The following is a 12,469-nucleotide window of genomic DNA, read 5'->3' on the forward strand; positions in this document are numbered from 1 at the left end:
GAAGGATTTCTATAGAAGTATATGGTGGATCACTCTGGAAACTCCACCGATGGTAGATTTTTTTAGCTACAAATGGAAAGAATTCCATGAAACAAATACCTATCTTTTTTAGAAACGTATATTCTTATAAAGTTTGATAAAGATACACTTCATATTTGTGATGAAAATATAGGAGAATTGTTTCAGAATACTTTCCAAGAAATGTTTTGGAAAATGTTCTCAAGTAATCCACCAGTACTTTACATTTGAATGCAACTAAAAAATTCCCAAAACTCATTCCTGAATTTTCTCCAGCTACCTCTTCAATGTTTTGGCAGAAATTTTCCATGATAAAAATTCAGACATCAACCAAATTCCTCGTGAAATTCCCTAACTTTCTCTGATTTTCCAAGCCCAGAAATAAATTCCCTAACAGTCCCTAGCTTTCCAGGTAGTCGACATCCTGGTTTAGTAAAACTGTGTCCCGCATCAGAGCAAAATATATCTGGTCACTTTATGTCTGAAAGCATTTTGAAGTAGAGAAATGTCAAAGATTAGCACAGGGTTGTGATTTGCTATAGCGTTGGGCAATTTTAAATCGATGTTCGCAACATCGATGTTTTTGTTTCAATTAATCGATTTTTTGAATCGATTTTTTACATACGATTTTTCTTTCGACTCAAAAATATATTTTTTTTCATTTTTCTTCAAATGCATTTAAAAGGACACGGACACGTTTTTAATGCTTCCAGTGAATCCAGTGAGCTATTTGCTCTTTGAAGGAAGCACGACACTAGGACAACGGACTAGCATGCAACGCCCAGTGGCACAGCCGAAAACTTTTCGTGACAACTGCGGCGGGAATCGAACCCGCGCTCCTTGGCACGATGCGACTAAAGGGCTTGGTGACCTTATCCGCACGACCACGAAGCCACACAATTGTCTCAACGTTATATCAATTGTCGACACAGAGTCGTAAAATCATTGGCGTAGCTAGGATTTCTGTCTGGCGGGGGCCCACAGGGGGAGGGGTGTGGGTTTGTGGTGGCTGATTTGAGATAACTTTTAAGCGGCATGGGCTGTGGATATGCAAATAGGCATTGCAGTTTTGAGGAATCAAAATGACTGTTTTAGATGTGTTTCTTGTTTCGTAAACTATATGAGTATGAGCAATTCCTCCAGCGATGGAAGTGCAGTGATGCAGTGATTCCACCTTGAATTCTTTCAGAGATTCCTTTTGGAATTTATCTATGGATTCCTCAAGTTATTTCTACGGGAATTTACCCTGGGATATCTTTAAAGGTCCCTCCAGTGATTGTTCAAGTGATTGATCAAGTGCTGTTTTCGAAGTTTCCTTCTGGAATTTCTCCAGAGATCCTTGAAGGTATTTCTGCAGATATTCCTTCAGAGATTTCTTCGAGGATCTCTACATATATTCCTTCCAGAATTTCGCAGGAGCTTGCTCCAATAATTCCATTTGGAATTATTCGAAGTATTTCTGCAGGAATGTCTCCAAAAAATGCTTTCAGAAATTTTTACTAGAGGTTATTCAAAAATTAATCCAGGAATTTCTTAAAAAATCCATAAGGAGTTCATCAAAGTATTCCTTCAATAATTCGCCCAGAAATTACTGCAGACATGGATTTGTTTAAATTTTTATCCAGGGATTCCTACGTATATTCTTCCAGAAATTCGCTAACAAAAAGCTCTCGTGAGATTCCCTAAGGAAATCCGCAAGGGATGGCTTCCGGGATTCATCATGGGGTTTCCTCACAAATTTCTACAAGGTTCCTCCAGGGATTCACCTGGAAATTCCTTCTGTGATTCTTTCGGGAACAACTTCCAGGATTATTTTGAAAATGCCTCCGAGAATTCTCTTTGGGATTTCTTCCTCCAGGAATTCCTTCTTTCGTAAATTCCTACAGCAATTCCTCCAGGAAATCCTCCATGGAGTCCTTCAGAAATTCTTTCTTGAATTTATTTCATGCAGGAATTCCTCTGGGAACTCTTTTAGCAATTTCTTCAGAAATTTCTCCAGAAATTTCCCTTAGGATTTCCCCAGAGATTTCTCCGGCGATTCCTCTAGAAATTCCTCCAAGAATTCCTCCATAAATAGTTCTCGGGGATTCCTGTAGGAATTTCTTCAGAAATTTCTTCAGGGATTCCTTCCAGAATTCCTCTTGTGATTACTCAGGGAATCAGGCATTTCTTCAAGAATACCTCTAGGAATTTCTCCAAGAGTTCCACCTGGGATTCTGCCAAGAATTTGTCCAGAAGATCCTTCAGGCATTCCTCCTGAGGTTTCTCTAGAAATTGTTTCAGGAAATACTTCAGCGTTCTTCCAAGAATTTCCCCGGAAATTTCTCTAAGGATTCCTCCAGAAATTCCCCAAGAATCTTGTCAAGATGCTTCTTCTCCAGGGATTCCTCCCAGATTTCTTCTAGGGAAACCTCTAGGAGTTCAACCAGGAATTCCTTCAAGATTCCAGAATATGCTCCAGGCATTCATCCAACAAGGAAATTTTCCTGGAATTCCTCCAGGGATTCCTTCAGGATTTCCTTCGGGTATTCCTGCAAGAAAGCTCCAAAGATTCATCCAGGAATTCCTCCAGAGACGGTTCGATGTACAATTTTTGATATTAAATTTATTTAGACAAATAAATTATCCCATTAACTTGTACTTCATGCTGCAAACATTTTATGGTTTTGCAACATTTAACAATACCGAATCGATGTGAAAACATCGATTCAAAGCATTCGATTAAATCGGTGAATCGATTCTGCTGGTCCGATTCGAATCGATTCCCAAAAATCGAAGTCTCAGCCAAACTTGCCCGTTGCTCGATCTTTTCTCGATTTTGTTTTGATTCGCATCCTTCTGACGATTTCCTCGATTCGACTTCCCGCATAAACGATAACCAAAAGATGTGTTGAACCACCCATTCGGAATACAATTCGAACAGTATGCGGTATTGTTGAACCATCTACATTACTGTCCGTGTCGCACACTTAAAAAAAATCATGTAAATTTGCGTCACATTTAATTCAATTTTCCGTCATATGAAACGTAATGATGCACTTTTCACATATTGTTTACGTCACATTGAGCTCAATTTTACAAGAAGTGCAGGGTGCAAAATGTTCAAAGTCATTGATCGAAAACAGCACGAATTTGATTATTTCTGCACTCAATATTCAAAACAAACATTTTCATTTACATTCTTCCTCTCCACACAATCGATCGCCGATCGAAGCCGATCGAGAAACATCTTCATAATTACCTACGTTTATAGCTACGAAAATTGCTGCCCGGTGAACTTCAGCGCGTCTGCTCGAAAATTTTGCGCACTGTTAGTAAGTCAAAAGAACCATAATTTTTACGTCATAAAATTGTTTATACAATTCAGTATTATGGCGCCAGCACCAAACCGAATAGCGACGTGTTGACTAGCGACACTTTTTTTCAGTACCGGGTGTAGTGCGCTGTGTGCGTTCAATGATGCACTATCATATTCGTCACTTCCGATGTATGTTGTAAACAACCCACAATTAGCAAAAATATTTTTTTCAAAAAAAGTTTTTCGATTTCCAACCGAATTCACAATATCATAATTTCAATTTTATATAACTTATTTCAGTACCATAATGGCCATGTTTTCCGACCTGGTTCATTATGCAACTGAAATGAGTTGCATAATGAAAAATAGTTGTATAATGTTCATATGAATATTATGCAACTCAAATGAGTTGCATTATGAAAAATCATTGCATAAAATTTTGCATGGAACTTGTTGCAAAACTCGATTTTTCAGCACTCTTCGTATTTATACAACTCGGCAAGCCTCGTTGGATAAATGTACGACTCGTGCTGAATAAATCAACTTTTTGCAACTCGTTACATAAATAACTATTATGTCCAGTGTAATAAATTACGTCACGCGTAATTCTGATTTTTTTTTTTCGTAATGTATGGTATTGGTTTGTTAGGGTTATCTTGCCAAAGTATTGTTGGGGTGCCTATTATGGTTTGAGCGTTTTTTTTTTTTCAAAAAAAAATGTGAAATGTGTAATTTATGGAATTGATGTCGGCAACAATGGCATTTCCCAAGGTAACAGCAGGAGATATGAAAAATTAATTTAGAATATTATTATGAAATTATCTTTTTTTTAAACCTTAAACCTCTGAAATGATCAATTTATCATAATCGAATTTGCCTCGCGATTATGAAGGTGGTAATATTGATTTCTATCGCACAAAACAGGCTCAAAAACAATCAGTCGAGTCTGAGATTACCATCTTAGTAGCAACAGAAGGTGTCAGGCCATTCGGCCGAAGGTCATTAGGCCGAATGATCATTAGGCCGAATGGTCATTAGGTCGAATGGTCAGTAGGCTGAATTGTCATTGGAGCTTTTTTTTGCCGTTACGTCCCCACTGGGAAAAAACCTGCTTCTCAGCTTAGTGTTCTATGAGCACTTCCACAGTTATTAACTGAGAACTTCCGCTGCCAATGACCATGTTGCATGTGGCGTGTGGCAGGCACGAACATACACTATAGCCAAGGAAGTCAAGGAAATTTCCTTTACGAAAAGTTCCTGCACCGACCGGTTATTGAACCTGTCACCCTCAGCAAGAATTTTGCCTTCTTTTGAACGTAGGTCGTTCTTTTTAGTAACACTGCCAAAATATTTTTTGGCGCTGAAACTGCTTTTCCTTCTTTTAAAAGAGGCTATTCATTTTTGGCAATAATTGTTGAAAAAGGTAAAAGAACAGACCCGTTTCTAGTTTCATAACTGCTGAATTGCAGTTCATCCTGATGTTCATTCGGCCTAATGTCCATTCGGCCTAATGGCCATTCGGCCAAGTGACCATTCAGCCTAATCACCTTTGGCCTAATGGCCCTGCTTCCCGCAGGACTTGTATTTGGAGACGCCACTTTATTTGGAGCTCTTCATAAACCACATTGACTTTTTAGGAATGGAGTAACCCGACCAAAATGTACTTGACTGACATCTCTTCCACGTGAATACACCAGGGGACTGCTATGGTCTTCTTGTTTTCTTACCCCGCATTAAAATTATGCTGCTGTGTTGAAAGATAGGTTGTCAGCTTGAGCCCTACGCTTGAGCCGCTGTTATGCTGGCTACGAAATCATTGCATTGGTGGAATAGGGATGCCAATTAAAAGGGCCCATATAGCCGAGGCGGTAAACGCACGGGTATTCAGCATGACCATGCTGAGGGTGACGGGTTCGATTCCCGGTCGGTCCAGGATCTTTTCGTAAAGGAAATTTTCTTGACTTCCTTGGGCATAGAGTATCTTCGTGCCTGCCACACGATATACACATGCAAAATGGTCATTGGCAGAGGAAGCTCTCAGTTAATAACTGTGGAAGTGCTCATAGAACACTAAGCTGAGAAGCAGGCTTTGTCCCAGTGAGGACGTTACGCCAAGAAGAGGAGAGAGGAGGATGCCAATTCCTTGGAATACACGCGAAAAAAAAACCGTTCGGATAAACGTGAACAAAGAAACGCAAATATGAGAACAAGCAAATATACACTGTGAACTAGAACTAGTATCAGCTATATGTGTGTTCTAGAGAACGTGACTTCTAGTTCACAGTGTATATTTCTTGTTGTTGTTATCATTGCTATGCATAGTTCCAGTTTGTTCCCGTTGCCGTGACTGGGAGTGCACGTATATCGGAACGGATTTTTTTTGCGAGTATATAGATAAGAAATAGAGCCCTCTAACCACAGCTATAAAGGCGTGGGAATTCAGCATTACCATACTAAGGGTGACGTTTTCGAGTCCCGGTCGGTACAGGAGCTTTTTGTAAATGGAACTTCCTCGATTTCCTTCGGTAGAGAGTATTTCCGTGCCTGTCTTACGAATACACATGCAAAATTGCTATTGGTAGAAGAAGTTCTTAGTCAATAACTGTGGAAGTTTGAACGTTACATCAAGAAGAAGAATTTTGAGAATAAACGAGGTTTTTGTTAATTTTAAGACTTATCTCTGTATACATATATGTAATAATATAACGAACAAAGTTTGAAATTTCAGTACTTCACATTGTTAGATAGCTGCCGCGCTGTAGTTTTAAGCACTCGGTATCGGCTACTTGAAAAAGGACAACATATGTCGAACAAAACATGTTTACTTTTGAGAATCCTATCAAAACAATCGACTCAGCTACATATATGAAATAATAAATGTTACATGTCCTAGACATTCCGAGTTTATTTGCCGGCGACTCTTTGCTCATCTTTTATTCTCTCCTCTCGCAGCATAACTCTCAAGGGAAAACTTCGGGTTCGTTTGACTCCGCCCACAGCAACACACGATTTCAGCTGTTTTGCCGTAACGTGTTTTTTGTATGATGCTGCTAAAGCAAGTTATACATCTGATAGCACGAGAGCCAGACGTTTGACGACGCCCTCTTTCATGGTAATTCAATAAAAAATGCACTCGGCATCTTGACTGAACCAACAACGGTTCGTAAGTTTACACATGTTAGCTTTATTTCAGTAGTCATCATAAAGCTGGATAAATCGGTCGCATCGTCACTTAGATAGCTCTTTCTGCTAAAGTATAAAACATTTAAAGTTTGCTGCTCTGGAGTATGAAGTCATATATATCATCCAATGATACCATATTGAGGAATGCTGAGTGTTTAAACTGTTATGCAGATCTGTTTAGTGTAAAGTGAATGAGTAAAAGAAGATTCAATCATCGTGTTTGTGGAGCACAGTTATATGTATACCATATTGAATGCCATTTGAATTAAACGTGTATATATGCCAAAAATCAATCATTGAGATTATTATGTGATTTGGGATGAAGTGTGATATGCAATCGAAGTGTGAGTGAATTGCTGAAGATATTTGTGATAAACCGAAGAGTTAATAAGTTGCGACAATGCAAGAAGTGTGTAGCACAGCAGACCACATTGGATCCCAAGTGAAGCCAGAAGCAGCTGGATTAAGTGTATTGCAAGGGAATGCCCTCATTGAAACAGATGCAACGGCATCTCAATCTCGATCGCCATTGAATCCGACCAATACTCGTTTGAATCGTAAAGCGTTGATGAGTGATAAACCTATAAGATGTGTTACGCAAAGTTCTACAAATACGGAAACAGTGCCTCAACAAACCCAAGTTCATCCAGATTCATCATATTGGATGCAAAACGAAAGTGGATTTATAAATTCTCAACCATCGATGGCCGAGTTCTTAACGCATATTGATTCGGAGAGTCCTAAATTAATTTCTCAAGGTTACCCAGTGGGCTCTACCGAAAATTTAGATTCAGTTCCAGAGTATCCTTGGATGAAGGAGAAGAAAACGGCAAGGAAAAGCCAAACGCAAGGTAAAATAATTATGTTTAGAATAAGATTGTATTAGAAAAGCTCTAATAAAAACAAGCACATAAACACCGCATATTAACCATATGAGAACGTTCATAAATTACACCACGTAAAAAAGGGATGTTGAAATTACACACCGCGATTGGCTATGTCATCATGTTTGTATCAGATCACTGAAGTTTTTGTATAGGTCATCACAATTTGCAGAATCCCCTCCTCCTCAAAGCGTGATTTCAATTATCGAGCGTGTTTATCGACTTCTTAGAATAGTTTTACGGATGAAGGTCCATCAGATCCACAGTTACATGGCAATATTAAGCAAATGCTTATGTATAGTAGAACCTTCAAAATTTTTAGATGACTTGGTTGAGCTCATTATGCCACAATCATAAGTGAGAATGAAATAACCGCAAAAATATCTGTAGAAGACTGAAGAGCCAGTGTATTTTTCGTGTTGTGTTCATCGTTTTAAAAGTTATCCCTAGTGTTTCCAAGTAAAATGTCATTGTAAACGAATCTTAAACCATACTGGTTCATGCTACGAACCACGCGTTGAATTTTGTATGGTAGTTTTTCTTAAACTAATATGATTTGAGCTCATCATTGATCAATAGAAAATAATCATATTCGAACTAATAAATTTTAAGGATTCATTTTTCAAGTTTATGAGTATATTGAAGCTTCCTTCACAATTGCAATGTTCCGGGTCATTTGGCCAAAAAAAAATTCTGGAAAAAATACTCGCGATTTCGACGCAATCCCTTAATTGTAAGACTAGCCGATAATTTGTGAAATGTTTCTAGTGATCTGATCATATTGGCATATAGAATGTTACCCGCAGTTTTTCCGTCGTTTCAGAGAATTCATTAGATCATGATTTGGCTTCACAGTAGTCGACCAAAGGACATTCGGCCGAACGGCCGGACACCAATGCGAAGTAGAGGTCTTGCATGGGCTCCAAAAAAAACTGTAATCAAGAAAGATATACCCCAAACACAATGTAGTATGTGGACTTATCTAATGTTAGCTTCGTAAACTAATAGTTCTTTATTGTTTTTGTTTATTGTTTTTTTTTTTTCATTCACGTGACAAAGGAACGATTTTCATCAAATTTATTCAAATAATTCTTTAGGATTTTATTTACTCCGGTAGCAACAAATGCCTAAAGAGAACCCACTATGCAGAGACGAACCAGCCTAGGGCTGAAAGTCTCTATAATATAACTAAATCAATCAATCAACCCACTATGCATGCATTCTTCCGGAAGTTCTATCGCACCTTTTTACATGAGTTTTTTCAGAAATTTCATCAAAGATCCGCACTTAGGTTCTGATCTTTCAACGCAGTGTTTTTTCTACGAAGATCAGTATTTCAGACCGGAAACTCAACGGATTTGTTAAGAAATATTCTAGGCGACTCTAATTTCACCTTAAAAATTCTCAACAGCACATTTCGATCAGTGCACCTAATAATCGATATTTGCTGTATGGCAGTAACTTTTGACATGTAATTTGCTGAACTCGTTGACCCATTCACAAAGTTTTAGTAAAAGGAGAACCGAGTGTACCGAATATATTCTGCTGCTGAGAACACAGCAGAGAGATGGAAAAATATAGTATACATCTTGTTGTGTTAGTCATTCTCATAGTTTTTTTACAAGAATTAATATCTCAACCTGCCAGAACGAAATATAAAAAAAAATAAAATCTTGGAAATACTTAGATTTGGTACTATGCATCAAAACTGAAGTAGCAAGAACAACAGCAAGTACTTTATATACTTCACAATGTAAAGAATAGAAATTGATCTTGATAACATAAATGTTGTAGTAACACATTCTAAAATTAAGCAGCGTATAGTAAAATGTTTTCAAAGTGAGCTCTCAAATTGTGTTCATCGCTTTGGTCTTCCCATGATATGCTTACATAACAATGTCTTCTAGAAGAATGTTGTAAATATATAATTCGGAGTCCTTTGTGCACGTGCTGGAGATGAACCAATTAATCGGAAATTGCTATTTTAACCCTTTGGAGCCAGAGGGGTCAATATTTAGAACGTTTCTTTCGGTATAAATCGTTTGTCTAAACTAAGATCGAAACGTATACTGAAACTTTTAGATTCAGTTTCCTTATCCAACATTTCAAATGCACCTAATTGATTTTGAAAAAAAAAATGCTTTTTAGGTTGTGTTTGTTATGTTATTTCATTATTATTTATTTTATGTTATGTTATGCTTTTTGCTTTTAAACAGTGAGTCGTAGTTCATCCCTTTGACACAATATTTTGCCACTGTTAAAAAGAGCCTGTCTGTTGAGTTGGGGATGTTTCTTTGCCACGGACGATCACCTATTGAGAGCAGCTTTTGTGGAGTAGCTTCAATGCTGTTAAATATGTTTATTATTAATTACAAATATTTCCTGTCAGCCAAGGGCTGAAAGTCTCTTAAATAAAGACAAATCAATCAATCAATTACAAATATTTCAATTTACATACAATAAATTACATTATAGTGAACACATCGGTGCGTTTGCAAAGGATCCAATTATTCAACTAACTGGTATTTGTTCAACTATTCTTATCTATACTTTCTCTATGCAGTATTCACAGTATTTATAAACGCTATCGTAACCACTGTCTATAAAGTAATTTCCATAGGAGGAGAGTGTAATGTTAAGCCAAAATTTGTTCAATATTGACACAATAAGTCTACGAAGGTAGAAGGGGGTGTCTGAGCTGATTAAATTAGTCCACGTAATTTATGAACAGGGCCAAAGAGGAGAATGTTCTATTTCTTTTAGTGCTGGTGGATTACTTGCAATACAACTGATTCTTTCTTTGCACTTGTCATTTTCGGCTATGAATTACTAAATTTTGAACCTATTGACTATTTTTTTTTTGTGTATTTTAACTAAAACTAATTCTTCACTTAATTGACTTGATGTTTCCTACACAATAGTACTTACCGTTATCTCCTGTGTTCAAATTTTCATGTGAATTGGTTCAATGTTGGCTGTGTTATAGTGAAGGAACGACCCGTGCAAAAAAAAAATCTGGTGTATGCAATTCAGAGCCTAAAAAGAAGGTACTGCTTCCAACAACAGTTACGTCCTTTTGGAATGTTGGAGCCCACATATTTTAAAAGTTGTAATGTGTCAAAATGAGCGAATGAGATTGGCAATCATATAAAATACACAAATGTAGCACAAATGTACCAACCTAAAGGTACACGGTGTATCTTCATGCGGAAAAGCAAAACTAAAGGGTTTTATTCACCTTTAAACAGAGGTTAAGAGAAAATTGAAAATTGGATTTCTTCATTACTGAACAATATTTAAAGCATTGAAAATATCATAAAAGATATTGTCATTTTTGCTTGGGCTTGGGTATATCATACATTTCACTACCACTGTGCATTAGAAACCTGAAAAAAATGTAAAAATTTTAACCCAAAAAATGCTTTAAGAATGTCATTTGTCCATGTGTTCAAGTTTTTTTAATGCATCATAGAATATTAATAAACCTAGTGAATATGATGAAAAGCTACATAATACTTGGACGTGTGGCTAATCAGAATTTATTCAAAAGTTACTTTGTTCGCATTAGATGAACGAGTCATAGTCTAATCTTTCTAATTTTACCGTTAAAGGTTATTTGGCATTGAAACTACGAGTATTTTCTCCAGCGATATTTCCTTCTTTGAATCACAGGCTGTTCTTTCAAGTTACACTAATATAGAAAACAGTGGCATGATAATTAAGTTTAATCTTCCCAAGTAATGATGGTTGCTGAATAACAACTTATTCAGCTATTTTTTTACCAAGCTTAAGAGCGTTTTTTTCATTTATTGTACGGCCATAATGTTTGTTGGCGGAAAAGCCATTCTTGTCGACGATTTGTTTCTTGATCTAAGTGGTTGGATGTTGGAATTTGCGAAGCATCCTTGAAATCGATGAAGTCGAAGCCTCCAGGAAGGTTTTAACATTTCCAAAACTAATTCCTTGTGGATGGAGCAAATAACAGCTTATAAATTATTTCAAGCGTCCATAAAGGACGTTTTTTCAAAAAGCAGGTTTAGCATTTTAGCTAACCAATGACAGAAATTGTCTCGTGTTTTGCTGTAAGAGTTGGATCACCGTTGGCAACCAACACCTTCCGCAACAAACGTAGAATTTTTTGGCCGATTTTTTACTTCCCCCTCCTCCCCTCGTAGCATATTTTGCCAAACCTAATACATGGCTCGTCACACAATCCCAGATTCCCCCCTCTCCCCTAAAAACTACGGCATTTATGAACGCCCCCTTATGGTATTTGATTTTTCTAATTTTTATTTTTGATCATCCCTACACTTTTATATTTTCGTGGAAGTTTTTTTTTCTTCTTCTTCTTCTTCTTCTTCTTCTTCTTCTTCTTCTTCTTCTTCTTTTTCTTCTTTGTCTTCTTCTTCTTCTTCTTCTTCTTCTTCTTCTTCTTCTTTTTCTTCTTCTTCTTCTTTAAGACTCCACGTTCGCATTGGAACTAGACCTGCCTCTCTTCAACTTAGTGTTCTTTGAGCACTTTCACAGTATAATTGAAGGGCTTTCTTAGCCAGCTATTGCATGAATTTGTACATTGTGTGGCAAGCACAATGATACCCATGCCCAGAGAGTTGCGAAAAATTTCCCAACCGGAACGGGAATCGGACCCGCCGCCTCCGGATTGGCGATCCATAGCCTTAAACACTAGGCTGACTGGAGACCCTGGATTGGAAACTGAAAGTCTATTGAATATACCGATTCTTTAAAGACGAATTCGTTTCGAGATTTTATGATTATTGTAGAAATGTTTTTTTTCGTGAAAAACCATGTTTTTTTTTCTAGAATTCGGTTAAAAATTCCTCTCGGGATTATTTCATCGATTCCTCCCGGGATTTCTTCAGGAATGTTTTCAACGATTTCTTTCTCCCAGGATTCCATTGGATTTTTTTTTCCTGACATTCTGTCTAAGTTCTTCCCGGATTATTCTCGAGATTCTATCAGGAATTACTCAAGCAATCTTCTTGAGTTTTCTTCCGAGATTCCAACTGGGACTTCATTAAGGCATCCTTGCAAGATCCCTTCTAGGATTCCTCTCAGAATTCCTTCA

General features: G+C 37.3%; 1 protein-coding gene across 1 annotated transcript in view; it reads left to right on the top strand.

The window, feature by feature from the left end:
• Positions 1 to 6,481: 6,481 nt before the first annotated feature.
• The window catches only part of LOC109406956 (homeotic protein proboscipedia), a 41,721-nt gene continuing 35,733 nt past the window's right edge, over positions 6,482 to 12,469 (top strand). The window contains exon 1 of the mRNA XM_029864519.2: positions 6,482 to 7,350. Within this exon, the coding sequence (XP_029720379.2) occupies positions 6,900 to 7,350 (451 nt within the window). The 5' untranslated portion in view covers positions 6,482 to 6,899. The remainder of the gene's footprint in view (positions 7,351 to 12,469) is intronic.

The sequence above is a fragment of the Aedes albopictus genome, chromosome 1 (assembly GCF_035046485.1).
Source record: "Aedes albopictus strain Foshan chromosome 1, AalbF5, whole genome shotgun sequence".
NCBI lineage: Eukaryota > Metazoa > Arthropoda > Insecta > Diptera > Culicidae > Aedes > Aedes albopictus.